Below are 17,111 nucleotides of genomic sequence, written 5' to 3'. Positions count from 1 at the left end.
TCGGTGTAGGGTTTACTTTAAAATAACCAAAATCTTTAAAAAGGAAGGAAGGAAATGAAGGTGGATTTAAAAAAAAAAAAAAACACACAAGAAAAAGCAGCTGGGTGGCTCAGCTGGTTAAGCATCTGCCTTCCGCTCAGGTCATGATCCTCCCTCTCCCTTCCCCTACTCACGCTCACAAGCGCACGTTCTCTCTCCCACTCAAATAGATAAAATCTTAAAAAAAAAAAAAAAAACGGAAAAAAGCAAAAGTGTAAGAGGATTACTAAAACAAATGCAAACAACAAAACAAAAACGTGCAGCAACAGTAGTTATAGGAGATCCAGCGTAAGCATAACTGGTATCTGAAAAAGAGAACCGGGCATACAGAACAGAAAAAGATGTAAAAATGGACTAGAAAGAGCTGGGCTGAGGGCGAGTTGACTCAAAGACACAGTGTCCTGGCTTCTCCAATCACAGCAGCCTAGGGGCAAGGATAACCTTGGAACCCCCAAAGGGAATTAAAAAACTCGGGGGCTCCTGAGATCCCCATGACTCCTGTGTGGGTTACAGGTTTACTGCCTCTCCGCTCTATAGTCACCCCGTTTGCTTGCTCTGTCAAGACGGATCTGAGCCCGGGCCTATTTGTGCATTTTTTTCTTTGCCAGTTGGCATGATACGAGCTCTGTCAGTAGAAGGTGCTGGAGAGCCCATGCTGGAGGAAAAAGGAATTTTGTTTCTGGGTTCCAGTGTGTTCCACCGGGTAGGCTCCAACAGCACACCTGGCTTTTCCAGTGCCCAGCCATAAGCGATGAGCAGCAGCCAACAGCGGCCTTCAACACCCAGCCTGGGCAGCTGTATAGCAGAGTGCCCTTGGTGAGACCCCTCTGTGCAAAGAGACCCCAGCCCCCAAGAAGGCCGGTTTCCAGCCAGTCCCACCATGCAGCATCACAGAAACTCATCGGTGACCCAGTGAGCCATCGTCATGTCTGCTGCACCCCTAAGTTTGTATCTCGGCCTGCGCCAGGTGTGGGGTAGACTGGGGAGCTCTTCACTGAGCACTCTCTCTCAGCCCCAGGCCTTCTATGTGCTACGCCTAGATTCCTTTGGGGTTCTCTTTACTCCTTTAGAAAAGCTTTATGGAGGTATACTTCACGTACCATATGATTCGGCCATTCAAAGCAGACATTTCAATGGCTTTTGGTATTTTCACACAGTTGTGCAAACATTACCACAATCAATTTTAGAACATTCCCATTACTCCAAAATGATATCCTGCACCCCTGAGCTGCCACCCCCTGCCCAACCTCCCATTCTCTGCGTCCTAAGCAACCATTAATCTACTTTCTGTTCTATAGAATAGGCAAATGTTTATAGACATGTCACATATATGGAATCATACACTGTGTGGTCCTTTGTTACAGGTTCCTTTCACTTAGCCTGATGTTTTCAAGGTTCACATACGTTGTAGCATGGATCAGGACTGCATTTCTTTTTAGCGCCAAATAGCATCCCATCATATGAACATAAATTACATTTTACTTATCCAATTATCAGTTGATGGACGTTTGGGTTATTTCCACTTTCTGGAAGAATGATGCTTCCAGAACACCAATATACAAATTTTTATATGGACATAAATTTTTAATTTCTCTTGGGTATATACCTACAGGCATGTACCTTGGGTACACACCTAGAGGACTTGGGGACATCTAGGAGTGATATATGCCTGGGTCACACGGTAACTCTCTACACAGAACTGTTTGAGGAAATGACAGCTGAGCTATTTCATGTTTCCATCAGCAACGTATGAGAGTTCTGATTTCTCCACACCTGTGCCAACACTAGTGATTATCTGTCTTTTTGATTATAGCTCTCCTAGTGGGTGTGAACCAAGCAAATGAAATAATATATATATATATATATATTATAAATACATAATAAATTATATAATATATAAATTATATATATAATATATAAATTATATATAATACATAAACACATGTGTGTGTGTATATATATATATATATAAAAAATGGATAATCAGAGAGAGCTGGGGTAAGTGTCTCATTATAGTTTTGCTTCCTATTTCCCCTATGGCTAATGGTGCTGAGCATCCTTTCATGTGCTTCTTTCTTTCCTTTTTTTTTTTTAAGATTTTATTCATTTATCCGACAGACAGAGATCACAAGTAGGGAGAGAGGCAGGCAGAGAGAGAGAGAGAGAAGGAAGCAGGCTCCCTGCCGAGCAGAGAGCCCAATGTGGGGCTCGATCCCAAGACCCTGGGATCATGACGTGGGCTGAAGGCAGAGGTTTTAACCCACTGAGCCACTCAGGCGCCCCTCTTTCTTTCCTTCTTACTAGCTGATCTCATGTTACTCCAAATCCTTGTTACAGTTAATAAATCTTACACTAAGTTTACCTGCTCAAAGTACCATGTGGTTTCTCTCTCCTGACTGGACCCAGACTCCTGTAACACAGGTGGTCAGTGACTTTCTAAGTAGAAATTAGATATCCACCAAGGTTATAAATATAGAAGACAGAAGTGGAAGGCTGAAAAATGTTTGATCTCCAATTGGATGCTCCCTTCAGAAGCAGCTGAGTAGGGCGCCTGTGTGGCTCAGTGGGTTAAGCCGCTGCCTTCGGCTCAGGTCATGATCCCAGGGTCCTGGGATCGAGTCCCGCATCAGGCTCTCTGCTCAGCGGGGAGTCTGCTTCCTCCTCTCTCTCTCTCTGCTTACTTGTGATCTCTCTCTGTCAAATAAATAAATAAAAGCTTAAAAAAAAAAAAAAAAAGAAGCAGCTAAGTAAAAGCCAGGTTGGTGGCGGGAGGTGGGTGCAGAGGGACCCAAGGGAACACAATCTTCAGTTCATCTTTGTTTTTACCCAATAAATAAACAAGCAACAAAATGACCCTTTCTGAATAGGAGCTGTTAAGGTTTGGTTTTAAAGGGGTTTTGCTTAATGGTGTCCTGGGGACAAGGCTGCGGTAATGATGTTTTATCTGGAAAAGGTAAATTCTATGTGTAAGATTAAAAACACTGAAGGCAATCAGTCTTGAGAAAATTCAACCGGAATGTTTGAAGAGACAACCCTCCTTCGCTTGGGCCAGCTGAGATCAAAGAGTGGAAGCTGGTGTTGAAGGGGGCTGGGAAATGGCTGTGTATCCTAAAACACCATAAACTGAAAGCAGTCAGTAACAACACTCACACACGGGCACGCACATCAGGGTTCCAATGACACCAGCAAGCCCGGCAGCCCCCGGCCCCTGCTGTGTGCGGCGAGCGAGCACAGAGCATGGAGCAAAACCATAAAAACATGTATGAGAATTTACGAACTTTAAATTCAAGAAACTGTTTCTCTGGTGAACAAGGAAAGAGATGAGGAAAAAAAAATACATAGGGGAACATTTACTGGAAATGCAACATTCTATTTTTTTAGGCAAAACAAAACAAAACCCTGAAGCAATATGGCATATTAAGACTCAGTGACAGATGTCATTATATTGTTCTGTTGTTGGGAGTGAAAAGTACATCATTAGGAAACATGGGCCTGGCTGGCTGGCTCAGGGGGTGGATCGTGCCCCTTTTGATTTTGGGGTTGTGAGTTCGAGTCCCATGTTGGGTACAGAGATTACCAAAAATAAACAAACTTAAAAAACACAACAAAAATCTGAAAGAAAGAAAAGGAAGAAAGAAAAAAAAGAAAGAAAGAAGGGGCACCTGGGTGGCTCAGCCGGTAAAGCATCAGATTCTTTTTTTTTTTTAAAGATTTTATTTATTTATTTGATAGAGAGACAGTGAGAGAGAGCGTGAACGAGAAGGAGGTCAGAGGGAGAAGCAGACGCCCCTTGGAGCTGGGAGCCCGATGCGGGACTCGATCCTGGGACTCCAGGATCATGACCTGAGCCGAAGGCAGTCGTCCAACCAACCGAGCCACCCAGGCGCCCAAAGCATCAGATTCTTGATCTCAATTTGGGTCTCCATCTCAGGGTTGTGAGTTCAAGCCCTACACTGGGTTCCATGCTGGGCATAGAGCCTACATAAAATAAAATAAAATAAAATAAAATAAAATCTTAAAAAAAAAAAAAAGATTTCTGGTATGAAAGGCACAGTTTGCTGACCATTACTGGCAATGGCAAGTATCTGTTAGCAGTTTGCTACTTAGCAGATTTTCCAAAAGTACTCACATAACTGTCCTTTCAAGGTAAAGAACATGTTTTTTGTTGTTTTTTTTTAACTTTTTATAAAAGATTTTATTTATTTATTCGACAGAGATCACAAGTAGGCAAAGAGGCAGGCAGAGAGAGGAGGAAGCAGGCTCCCCGCAGAGCAGAGAATCCGATGCGGGGCTCGATCCCAGGACCCTGAGATCATGATCTGAGCCGAAGGCAGAGGCTTTAACCCACTGAGCCACACAGGTGCCCCTAGAGAACATGTTATTAACCAAAGCTAGAAACTAGTTACTTTTTTTAAAAGAATCTGTACTGAGTGCATTTTGAAAACTGATGTTTTCAACAGACTCTTGATTTCAGTTCATGAACTCAGGATTGTGAGATTAAGCCCCACATCATGTTTCACATAGGGCATGGAGCCTGCTTAAGATGCTCGCTTTCTCTCCCTCTCCCTCTGCCCCTCATCTCCTCTCAAACAAAAAGCAAAAAACAAAATAAAAAACAAAAACTGATGTTTAGGAGTATTTCCACCTTATTTCATTTTGTTGCCAAAAAGATATACAAGTGTCATGTACAAAAACTCTTATATCTATATGTTGGCAGGTCTCAAACTGGTCCAGAGACCTGTAAGGGTCCCCAAGGCCCTTTCAGTAGATCCACGAGTTTAAAATTATTTTCATAATAATTCTCAGACACCATTTGCCTGTTCACTTTCATTTTCTCACAAGGGTCCAGCAGATTTTCCAGAGGCTACATAACATATGATGACAAGTGACAACATCACTGTCCTCACAGCTAATGGAATGTATGGTGATATTCTTATAATTTCAAATTTTCTCAGTAAGTTTTAATACATTAAATCCCGGGGCGCCTGGGTGGCTCAGTGGGTTAAGCCTCTGCCTTAGGCTCGGGTCATGATCCCAGCGTCCTGGGATCGAGCCCCACATCGGGCTCTCTGCTCGGCGGGGAGCCTGCTTCCTCTCTCTCTCTCTGCCTGCCTCTCTGCCTACTTGTGATCTCTGAAATAAATATTTTTAAAAAACAATAAAAAAAATACATTAAATCCCAATAGACAAAGCCCACAAAAATGGAAGTTCTTTGGGGTTTCAATAACCTTTAAACTTACAAAGAAGTCCTGAGACCAAACACTCTTAAGAATAGCTGCCTTACAATTTACTTTTCACATACTTTAAAGACTTAGGAATGAAGTGTCAACTATGTTTCAATTTAAAAAAACAACAAGAACAACAACAATTCAGGATGGCTGGGTGGCTCAGTCGGTTAAGCCTCTGCCTTCAGCTCAGGTCATGATCTCAAGATCCTGGGATAGAGTTCCATGTCGGGCTCTCTGCTCAGTGGGGTGTCTGCTTCTCTCTCTGTCTACCACATACTCTCTCTGATAAATAAATAAATAAAATCTTTTTTTTTTAAGATTTTATTTATTAATTTGACAGAGAGAAATTACAAGTAGCTGGAGAGGCAGGCAGAGAGAAAAAGATAGGGAAGCAGGCTCCCTGCTGAGCAGAGAGCCCGACGCGGGACTCGATCCCAGGACCCTGAGATCATGACCCAAGCCGAAGGCAGCGGCTCAACCCACTAAGCCACCCAGGCGCCCCAAATAAAATCTTTTTTAAAAAAATAAAATAGGGGTGCTTGGGTGGCTCAGTGGGTTAAAGCCTCTGCCTTCAGCTCTGGTCATGATCTCAGGGTCCTGGGATCAAGTCCTGCATCGGGCTCTCTGCTTGGTGGGGAGCCTGCTTCGCCCTCTCTCTCTGCCTGCCTCTCTGCCTACTTGTGATCTCTGTCTGTCAAATATATAAATAAAATCTTTAAAAATAATAATAATCGGGGTACCTGGGTGGCTCAGTGGGTTGAAGCCTCTGCCTTCAGCTCAGGTCATGGTCTCAGGGTCCTGGGATCGAGTCCTGCATCAGGTTCTCTGCTCGGTGGGGAGCCTGCTTCCCCCTCTCTCTCTGCCTGCCTCTCTGCCTACTTGTGATCTTTGTCAGAGAAATAAGTAAAATCTTTAAAAAAAATAATAATAAAAATAATCAAATCAAATCTCAGTGGTGGAGCACCTGGCTGGCTCAGTCCAAAGAACATGTGACTCTTGATCTCGGGCAGTGAGTTTGAGCCCCATAGTGGGCGTAGAGATTACTTATATTAATTAACTAATTAATTAATTTAAAAACTAAACAACAGAATTTTCTTTTCCTTTTTTTAAATAATTTTTTAAAGGTTTTATTTATATATTTGACACAGACAAAGAGAGTGAGAGCTCAAGCCGGGGGGTGGGGGACAGAGAAGGAGAGAGAGAAGCAGGTTCTTCACAGAGCAGGGGGCCCAATGCAGGACTCGATCCCAGGACCCCAGGATCATGACCTGAGCCGAAGGCAGATACTTAACTGACTGAGCCACCCAGGGGTCCCAAATTTATTTGTTTGTTTTTAATAAAAATTTTTAAGTAATCTCTATATGCAAAATGGGGCTCAAACTCATGACCCACAAATCAAAGATCACACACTCCACCAACGGAGCCAGCCAGGTGCCCCAGTCATACAATTTTTTGACCCACTCAACATATTTCAAACAAAAGGTTTCAGTGGGTGGGGCACCTGGGTGGCTCAATGGGTTAAGCCTCTGCCTTCAGCTCAGATCATGATCCCAGGGTCCTGGGATAGAGTCTCACCTCAGGCTCTCTGCTCAGTGGAAAGCCTGCTTCCTCCCCTCTCTCTGCCTGCCTCTCTGCCTGCTTATGATTTCTCTCTCTGTCAAATAAATAAATAAAATCTTTAAGAAAAAAGAAAAAGGTTTCAGTGGGGTTTTAAAAGTCATGTCAAAAATATATAATGCCATCTTTCTGTGATTTTGTAAGAAAAACTGACATCAAGGAAAAGGAGAAAGGCACTGACATGTAGACAAATAATGAATGGTAAGACAAGAAGACAGTAGGTGACATTTAATCAGAGTAAAGTAAATTAAGTTGCACAAGAGCTTGGAGGGGAGGAACTCCCATCAGTGGGGATGACCAGGAAGGAACCTAATGGAAAACAAGTCTGATTCAAGCCCCATTATCATCTTTAAAACCATGCTCAGAAGAAGACTGTAGAGGAGCAAAACTTCAGAGGGACACAGTCAATGACGACAGGCCAAAGCAGCACGTGCTCCAGCCGTACGTGCAGTGTGCACATCGGAGCAAAACCGGGGCAGGAGTGTGTGCCCGTGTGCCCTGTTCACTCGTGGCTTCTGGGTGGGGACAGGAGCAGCTGAAGAGCCATATATAATCTGTTGGCATTTAAAGAATGTTTAAGTCGGTGTGCTATCTGTATTGATGCTTCCCTTCTAGATCTCGGAAAAATCCCCCATGCCTACCACTCCCAGACCAGCACTCACCAATCACTGAAGATGTAGAAATAAAACCATAGTGTGGGCGGTGGCTATCTCCAGGCGGTGGGACTGAAGGCTGAGGAGAACCTACCATGAACCCGGTAATATACTAAACATTAGAAATCCTAAAACTGTTATTTTTATCACAGGAGGCCCTTCCGTTATCTAATAGTGCCGGGCTTCCTATCTGCTTGTATCCCCAGTGCGGCAACCTTGCAAGGTAGGGATTTTTTACCCCATTTCACAGATTTGGAAACCAACAAGACACAAGGGGTTCTGCAGCTTGCCCAAGGTCCTGCTGCAGAAACCAGGGAAACCAGGATGGAAATCCTGGTGTGCAGACCCCTGGAGAGGGTGCTGTCCTCCACCCCCAGGAAGGACCCCGAGGCCCCACTCTCATCACGGCCCCTGTCTATCTGGTGCCCTCCCTCCATTCACCTCACTCTCATCTCTCCCCAGACATGAACATTCTATGACTCTTGTGTAGCAGGGAATGGGACCATGGCTGCAAACCCCAGAACTTCCCCTGTGAGGGAAACGGGGCACCCGCTGCTCCGCCTCCTCCACACGCAGTGACCCTCCTAAGGAACAAAGCTGATTTCCTACCTTCAAATCCTTCAGTGGCTCCTACTCCTCTGCAGGATAAAGCTCTGACTCCTGAACTCAAAAAGCCTTCGCAAGGTGCCTTTCGCAGCCTCCACACAACCCTTCTCTCTCCTGCCACTCAAGTGTCCTCAGGATGTAGCCTGAGCGAGGACACTCGCTCATGTTTCTAGGCCATTACACACATCATTTCCTGTCAGAAAGCCTTTGAAACCCACATCCACCAAGCTAATAGCCAGCGATTCTTCAAGACATAGGTTAGGTGTGAACCTTTCTAGAAAACTGTTATTTATACTCCCAGTGTGATAGCAGGTCTCATTTTAGAGATCCCAAGGGACCCTCAAACACAGTCCTTGTGACAATGTATTTTAACTGCCAGCTTACTGGCTTCTGGTCCTACCAGACTATAGGCTCCTTTAGGCCAGTGCCATCCCTTTCTTAACTTACAATGCCATGACCTAGCACAGGGCCTTGCTAGTGCTGAAAACAGAGCAGAACAAAAGCTGATTTTTGCTCCCTGAGTGACATTACTGAGGCCACTATAAACAGCACAAGCCCCTAACAGCACCTGCTCAGTTAATAGGTGACTGGAGTGCCTTGTGTGATGGTAGACACAGACATGCATAGAACTAAGTAAAATAAAATATGGCAAACGTGAAAATAAGAAAGATATGGTAAGAATGCTATTCAAGGGGGCACCTGGGTGGCTCAGTGGGTTAAGCCGCTGCCTTCAGCTCAGGTCATGATCTCAGGGTCCTGGGATCAAGACCCACATCAGGCTCTTTGCTCGGTGGGGAGCCTGCTTCTCTCTCCCTCTCTGCCTGCCTCTCTGCCTACTTGTGATCTCTGTCTGTCAAATAAATAAATAAATACTCTTAAAAAAAAAAAAAAAGAATGCTATCCAAGGACAGGGGAAAAAAGGTAGGAAAATTTGAGGGAAGCCGTCTACTTACATTCCTAGGTTTGCTAAAAAGTTTTTTCAAATCCTGCTGCTGCTGGTGGTGATACTCATGAACACAACTGCTTAGTCTGAACCAGGTATTGTGCAAAGCGCTTTACATAAACCAACTCTATTGATTCAACCTGCGTATTTTACTGATAATGTCAGGCTCAAGAAGACACTTGGTCAATGTCAGACAATTAGTGGCGGAAACAAGATTTCAACCCAGATCTTGTCTCCTGCACCACGGCTCCAACAAACACTCTATGCTTCTATTCTTTATCAAAAGTGAAATCTCAGGGCGCCTGGGTTACTTAGTCAGTGTTCATAAAAGATGCGTTAGTCCTTCCTGCTGCCCACCAATTAGATCTGGCTCTTTGCTTCCCAGGCACATGCTAAGGTTGCAATTCCCTGCTCTTTTTTTTTTTTTTTTTTTTAAGATTTTATTTATTTGTTGTTTGAGAGAGAGACAGCATGCGTAGGGGAGGAGCTGAGGGAGAGGGACAAGCAGACCCTATGCTGAGCACAGAGCCCAATGTGGGGCTCAACCCCATGACCCTGAGATCATGCATGATCTGAGCTGAAATCAAGAGTTGGACATTTAACCAACTGAGCCACTCAAGTGCCCCTCCCTGCTCTTCTTTAAAGTTAGGTTTGGCCATGTGACTTGTCTTAGGGGATGAAATGTGAACGAAAGTGACATGTGACATCCAGGGACCATGCCCCCTAACCACCATCTTTCATTCAGAACAAAATGATCATTGAAACACCATGTTCGGATGGAGTTTCCATCAACCTGGGTCCCTGAGTGACTGTGAGGAGCACAGTTCCCTGGGCACTCATGCTAGTGAGAAATCCGCTTTTGTTCTGTTAAGCCACTTAAGTCTTAATGGATTTTTGTTAATGCAGCCTAATCCAAGCCCTCCAGATCAATACATCAGATCATCAGATCTCTTTTTTTTAAAGATTTTATTTTCAGGGGGTGCCTGGGTGGCTGAGTGGTTAAGCATCTGCCTTTGGCTCAGGTCACGATCTCAGGGTCCTGGGATCAAGCCCCTTGTTGGATTTCCTGCTCATCAGGAAGCCTGCTTCTCCTTCTCCCACTCCTGTTTGTGTTCCCTCTCTCACTGTGTCTCTGTCAAATAAATAAATAAAATCTTTTAAAAAAATTGTTTTGGGGGCAGCTGGGTGGCTCAGTTGATTAAGCAACTGCCTTCGGCTCAGGTCATGATCCTGGAGTCCCTGGATGGAGTCCCACATTGGGCTTCCTGCTCAGGAGGGAGTCTGCTTCTCACTCTGACCCTCTCCCTTCTCATGCACACTCAATATCTCTCTCTCAAATAAATAAATCTTTAAAAACAACAACAACAACAACAACAACAAAAAACCAAGCCTGTCAAGTATCTACTATGTACGAAACACTGTATTAGATTATGAAGACTGTCTATGCTCTGAACAAGTTCAGAGCATATAAAACTCCCATCTATGGGAGTTTTATAGTGCCCTCAGGAGGTAGCAAAATCAGATGGCCTGCTAGAGTCTGCATTTTTGGCACAGTTGTCAACAAAAAATGTTTTAAAGGAGAGACAAGTCCCATCTAGATGGGAAGAAAAGTACAGGGAGTTTCACAGAGGACGTTCCATAGCACATGGCCCTGAACATGGGTAAGAACCAACAATTAGAGATTCGAGGGGGTCATTTAAGATAGAAAAAGCAACATAAACAAAGATATGAAGCACAAACAGCAAAGCACAGAGAGCAAACACTTCTACTGACCTGGAAAAAATAACAAAATCTAAGGGAATGCAAGAAATGAATTTACCATAGTGTCTCTGCCAGTCTGTTCTGTGCTTAATTCAACAGACAATGGGGAGCTGTTAAAGTCTTGACTAGGGAAGTGAGATACCTGGAAGTGAGAGAGGAGTACACAGCATAGATTGGGGGGGGGAGAATGTTTGGGGTGGGGTTCCTACAATAACTCAACATCATGGTATCAATGACCCCAAATAAGCCTGATGACAGCAAAAATAGAAAGCAGCAGATGACAAAAACAGTGGGGAGTCTAGCTGCAAGACCTGACTACAAAGTGAACACAAGGGGAGAGAAGGAAGGCAAGAAGGCATCTAGAGTCCCCAGTCCTCGATCTCAGTAGTCAAAAGGACTGTCGGTACACACAGCTGGGATTAATCAGAAAAGTGACAAGAATGAATAGAGTGTCTATTTTTCTAAAGGCTAGCTGGAGTTACATGCTTCTACCTTTTTATCCTTTACTCTGCCTGAGACAAAGTTACTTCTCCATCTGATGCCACCCACCTACCTTTTTGATACAAACTTACCTCCCAGTTTCTCTAACAAGAACCTCCTGGAATCACCTATGAGCATTTCCGGTTCTCCCCTGCCCCCTGACCATCCTTTCTTGTATCTTCCCGTTTTCTTATTCTTCATCCCTCAGGCTTACCCAGTTGTGGCTTAAGGCAAGCGTCAGCTTCCCTGTGAAACCTTTCTCAAATATATGGGTTTCTTCTCTTCTCAGATTCTCCTACCTACTGTCTAGGAATTCTAGAGGCAATATGACCAGTTATCAGTGTCCTGTGTGCCCTATTTTCCCACAACTATCTCTTAGGCTAATCAGAACAAGTCTCTTACATTACAGGTCTTCAGTCCCCCGCCCCCATTCTTACTGACTTGCAAATAATATGTATTCATGAGACACTACTGATGATCCAAAGTCAATACTCTAAGAACATGCACGTCTTATTCCCTCTTTAATAATCTACTTTTATTTAACCATGACTACACACGTAGACGTTCAAAACAGTGAGATTCATCACTTAATACTTCAAGATATCCTAGAGTGAAAAATCTTTCTTCGTAGGAGCTTAAGAGGTGATCTGAAAACACAGTTTGGTCATAAATTTTTGTGCCGGCTTCCTTTTAATCTTTTTGACTTGAAGGTATACCAAACAGTTCAACGATCATCACTCCAAGGTGATTTTGACTTAGAGATAGCCTAATTTTCCATGAGGACTACTTTACTTCCAGGAACCTAATAAGTGATTTTATTTTACCTTCAAGTTCAACTAGTATAGACAACTCAAATTACATCCACAAAACAAGTTCCCAGTTTTTACAAAATAACAGCCGCTTTCATTGGTCTCTCTCTCTCTCTCTCTCAATTAACTACTTTGATTTAGTTCACGCGTTCCACTCCTCCCTCGTTTGTGAGGGAAGCGAAAACAGAAATGAAGTTTAATAAGGAATCTTAAAAATGAGCAGTGGCAAAAAGAAACCCAAAACATTCGTGGGATACCATCCTCCCCAAACCTGCTCTCATCACGAAGATATTTCGTCTTGCAAGCAAGATTCCCGAATTAACAATGGCGAGAAGTGCCAGAAGGAAAGGAAGCCAGAAAGGCGTCCTTTGCCTATCAAACTGACCCGGTCCCCCGAATGTCTGGCTGCCAGCAAAGCGGTAAGCAATGACAACCGCTACCCAGTGCGCGGCAGATTCCCGCTCAAGCTTTTCCTGGACTTTTCTTCCCACAGCGGAGTCCCGCTCGCCCGTTCCTCCTCTGCGCCAAGGTGCGCAGCGCTGAGGGGTCTCGCACGCAGGTGACCTCACACAGCTCGGCCCGGGTCCAGCCGTCCTCCCCCGGGGCCTGGCTGTCCGCCCCACCTTCCCGGACGAAGTCGCCCGGGGCCCGGGGCCCGCAGTTCGAGCCCGAGCCCCCAGTCCAAGCCGGACCTCATTGCTCGGGGGTGCGGGGTGCAACTAGGCCGTGCCCCACCCTCCCTTCCCCAGCGCGAGCGGGCGGACTCCGCGCCCGCCGGGACCAGGGGCGGCGGGGGAGGGGAGGGGAGGGGTGGCGCGGCCACTGTTACTGCGGTGGCTGCCGCGCCCCGACGCGCGCACGACTGGCCCTTACCGCAGCGGAGAGGGAGGCAGCGGGGAGGCGGCGCCCGGCCCGACACGGGCGGGAAGGCGAAGGCCAGGGCGCAGGCGGCCGCAACAGCCGCGGGGGACCCCGGCGGGCGCCCACGACGCGGTGGGCTGCATGGGCGCCGCCATAGTGGGGACGCAGCGGCGGGCGGAGCGCGCGGCCGCGACCCGGGGACGCGGCGACCACCAATCCCGCTCTCCGCCTCAGCGCCCTCGCCGGGGGTCGGGCATCCGCGGCCAATCGGGCCGCGGGAGCCGGGCGGGGCGCCGGGCTGACCAATGCAGAGCTGCGCTGCGGCAGCGGGCGAGCGCAAGCTCGCGGAGACCCAATAGGCACGGGCACCCCCAGTTTCCCGACCCGCCCACCCCACCCTCCGCGGGGACCCGGGCTGCGGGAGGTGCGGAGCAGCGTCCGGCTGAGGCGGCCCGGCCTGCAGGTCAGCGGGGACATCTCGCCTCAGTTTTCCGGGGCACATCCGCCGCCTGGAGCAATTCTCCTCCCCCGGCTTCTTGGCCGGGAGAAAGAAAATCTGATGCCCGCGGGCGTGACCCAGCTCCTCCGGAGTCTGTTTCCTCGCAGGCGCGCGAAGGGCCGGCGGCCGCCCGGGCGCAGATGCAGGCTGGCCACCGTCATTCCACAAGGGCCGCAGCTGCCGCCGGATGCCTGGCTGAGCGCCGCTGGTGGGCTCCCTGAGGCCCAAGGTTTGGCAGCCTCTACGGGCTGGGTGACCCTGCCCTATCCTGTGGTATATACGGAAACAGGGTTCCCTGCTGTATTGCCCATTTCAGTGTGGCAGAAAATGTTTAGTCCGTGCACAGGACCACTCGCCCTGCAGCTCCCGAGGTCCCAGCTCTCTCCCACCCTACAGTCATTCCCGCCCCTGAACACCAGCATATGCACCTGGAGCACCATTTGAAACGTTTACCACCACCGATGGGATGGACAGAAGGGAGAAGGTACTGTCGGGCTGTGATCCTTGGTTGCCATCCCAGAGATGCCACCTTAGGAAAGGAGGGCTGTTTGCCCTGACAAAAAGGCTTCCCTGGAATCCATCCTCTACAGCCTGGGCCTGACTTCAGGCACTGGCAGGCAAGGAGGAAGAGGCCTGTTCTGTAGGATCTGAGCAAGCTTCATCCCCTCTTTAAACTTCGGTTTCCCCGGAGTTAGTACTTAAGCCAAAATCCAAGGTGCATAATGTCTAGAAAGCTCAGCTGCACCTCAGCCCTGCAGGTCCTTCAGCAGGAATGGGGATGGAGATGGTGGGGGTCTGTGAGAGGTAGGAGGGTCTGGGACCCTGCCAAGTTTAGAGAAGTGTGTTCCTTCCCTTCAAAGATATGTGCTCCCAGAGCTCAACAAGCCATTAAGACCAGTCCCACCTCCTCTCCCAAATGAATTGTTGGATGTTGGGACAAAAAATTCAGCTTCCCTTTCTTGGCCCCAGGAGGGAGTTGTCATAGAAAACTGTCTTTGAAACCTGCAGTTCCTCCCTTCCCCTCCACAATCAGACACCACTTAGCGACCGCCTCCCAAGCCCTGGGATATAAAGCAGCATTGAGAATGGCTGAGCTGACCCAAGCCTCCCTAGCACCTAGACATGCCATGAAACAAGTGCCTGGTCATCCAAGGACCAGCTGGAGCCCTCTGGCTCAAAGTCACTGGCGCCTCCTTGCCCTGCTCCTGCTCCATCCTCAACCACCTATACCTCAGGAACTCACCAAAGGGACTGGATCCTCCAGGGAAGTTTCTCACCAACTACAGACAGCTCAAAGTAGCTTCAAGCTTCAAGACCCCACTGGATCCCACTGGGGGCCGAGTCCCTTAAAACAGTTAGGCTGGTTCCAGTTTGCATGGAACACATGGTATTAAATTGGACCAGCTCGGTGAAGATAATCAAGTGTAGCAGAAGTGAGAGACTAAACCCTGTTTGACTGTGAAAGTGGTCTGGTCTTCCATTCCCTCCTTCCCATCCCTAACGCAAAGGAAACAAAGCAAGGTGCTCAGAGCCACAAGTACCTCTGCCTCCCATGTGTCTGTCATCTTGCCTGGTCTAGCACACAGCCACAGAACCAGACCTTGACAAGGAACCCATCACTTTAGGACAGCTTCCTGGTCCTGCCTGAGTCTTCTTAAAATACCTGGCCCTGGGGGCACCTGGGTGGTTGAACACCTGCCTTGGGTTCAGGTCATGATCCCGGGTCCTGGGATGGAGCCCCGCATTGGGTTCCCTGCTCAGTGGGGAGTCTGCTTCTCCCTTGCCCACTCCCCCTGCATGTATTCCCTCTCACGCTGCCTTTCTGTCAAATAAATAGATATTTTTAAAAAATAAAAAACTTTAAAATACCTGGCCCTGCTCCAGAATTTATGACTAGATACACCCCCAGCCTGACCCTGGGCCACTCAGGCTCCTTGGGGCAGACACAACCAATCCTCTGCTCAACACATTTTATTGCTAAGGACAAGGTGATGCACCAGTTTTCAAAATAATTTGGTTTATAGCGTTCATACGTAACAAAAAACAGGGAAGTATTATAAATCTGATTCTTGTATACACAGGGTATAGGTGTGAAGCCCTCCAATCCTGGGCCCAGGCAAACAAATTCATGAGGAGCAAAAACCTGTTTAACCCCTTCAGTGTTGCCCTCCATTCCCACCCCCACCCCCAAATCAGCTCCCTCCCACCCCCAGACCAGGGACATGTCTAAACCTGCCCCTGGTCTCCAATGGCCCCAATTCATCTTAACCCTCCCAGCCCCTGCATGATTGCAATTTTCTGTTGACAGAATCACCCACCAGGCTCTGCCTGCTTCCATTGTTAAGAACCCCCTTCAGGGTATTCCCCAGCCATACCCTCTAATACTATGCCACAGAGGCTCTGTGCCTAGCATGAACAGGCACACACCCATGTTACCCCCAGTCTTCTCCTCCAAGACAGGACGGAGAGGAGGCATTAACTCTGTGACATCTCGATACTGCAGCTTTGCCAGCACTCTCTCAAGGCAGTTCCAGGGACAGACAGATGCCACACTCCATCTCCAGCCAACCCCCAAGAGCCTTTACTCAGCTCAACTGAGGGCAGAATTTCACATTTTGTTGCCCTGGACAGGCAAGGAAGAAAGTAAAGGCCAGGGGCTGGCAGAAGCTGGTCCAACCAAACACACACACACACACACTCACACACACACGCGCGGGCGCGCACACATACACACACATAAATACAAAAGGGGGAGGGAGTAAGCATCAGCACCTCGGCCTCATTGGTGCAGGTGACTGTTAGGAAGCTAAGTCCTAGGCAACCAGCCCGGCCAGCACAGTCGACCCCACTGTAGACCAGGGCCAGTGCAGCCCCGCATTTCAGTGCTCAGCCCTTCAGCGGGGAGATAGGCGGCTGCTGCCACATGTCCAAGAAAGGCTGTCCTTTCACTACAGCGGAATGCGACGGGGAACGGGGGTGTGAGAGGATGATGGGGTCGGTTATTCCATTCCTTTTCATTTTACAACTTCACTTGCAGAGACTTCAGAGTTCCAAGTGTCTGCTGTGCTGTGGAACCCCAGTGCTGTCGCCTTGATGGCTGGGCACCTGCTGGCCCCCAGAAGCACCTACTCCATGATGGCTCGGTATAGTGCAGGCTCGATGTAATCCTCCCGGTATCTTGAGTTGATCACTCGTTGCCGTTTCTTTTCCTGCTTAACCTCCTTCTCCGTGAAAATCTCATTGAAGCGCATGTCGGAGGCTACAGACTACAGAAGAATAAGCAAGCCAAATGAGTACTCTGTAGCCAACCACCCAGAGGAAAGAACAAAAGGACACCCCCTTGCTTTGTTCGCTCCCTCCCAGACGGGAGCCAAGGGCACACAGAAAGCACACTCACCAGTCAATGGCACACAGAAAGCACACTCACCAGTCAAGAACACATAGAAAACATGCTCACCAGTCATGGCACACAGAAAACACGCTCACCAGTCAAGGGCACACAGAAAGCACACTCACCAGTCAATGGCATACAGAAAACACACTCACCAGTCGAGGACACATAGAAAACATGCTCACCAGTCATGGCACACAGAAAACACGCTCACCAGTCAAGGG

The 17,111-nt window shown here is 47.6% G+C and overlaps 2 protein-coding genes across 5 annotated transcripts in view; both read right to left on the bottom strand.

Moving 5' to 3' along the window:
- ST3GAL3 (ST3 beta-galactoside alpha-2,3-sialyltransferase 3) overlaps positions 1-13,219 on the bottom strand; it is a 191,980-nt gene extending 178,761 nt beyond the window's left edge. For 2 of the 3 annotated variants that reach the window (XM_059374449.1, XM_059374451.1), the window contains exon 1: positions 13,010-13,098. The gene's annotated coding sequence lies outside the window, so the exon portion shown is untranslated. Of the gene's footprint in view, positions 1-13,009 lie in introns of all 3 variants that reach the window. The other variant, XM_059374453.1, reaches the window with a different exon arrangement.
- A 2,836-nt stretch (positions 13,220-16,055) lies between these two features.
- Positions 16,056-17,111, bottom strand: part of KDM4A (lysine demethylase 4A) — a 45,188-nt gene continuing 44,132 nt past the window's right edge. For both annotated transcript variants that reach the window (XM_059374446.1, XM_059374447.1), the window contains exon 22: positions 16,056-16,762. In XM_059374446.1, coding sequence (XP_059230429.1) covers positions 16,622-16,762 — 141 coding nt within the window. In that variant the 3' untranslated portion in view covers positions 16,056-16,621. The remainder of the gene's footprint in view (positions 16,763-17,111) is intronic.

This window comes from Mustela nigripes, chromosome 14, assembly GCF_022355385.1.
Source record: "Mustela nigripes isolate SB6536 chromosome 14, MUSNIG.SB6536, whole genome shotgun sequence".
Taxonomy (NCBI): Eukaryota; Metazoa; Chordata; class Mammalia; order Carnivora; family Mustelidae; genus Mustela; species Mustela nigripes.
Note: the sequence above shows the minus strand (reverse complement) of the source record. Positions and strands in the feature narration are given on the sequence as shown.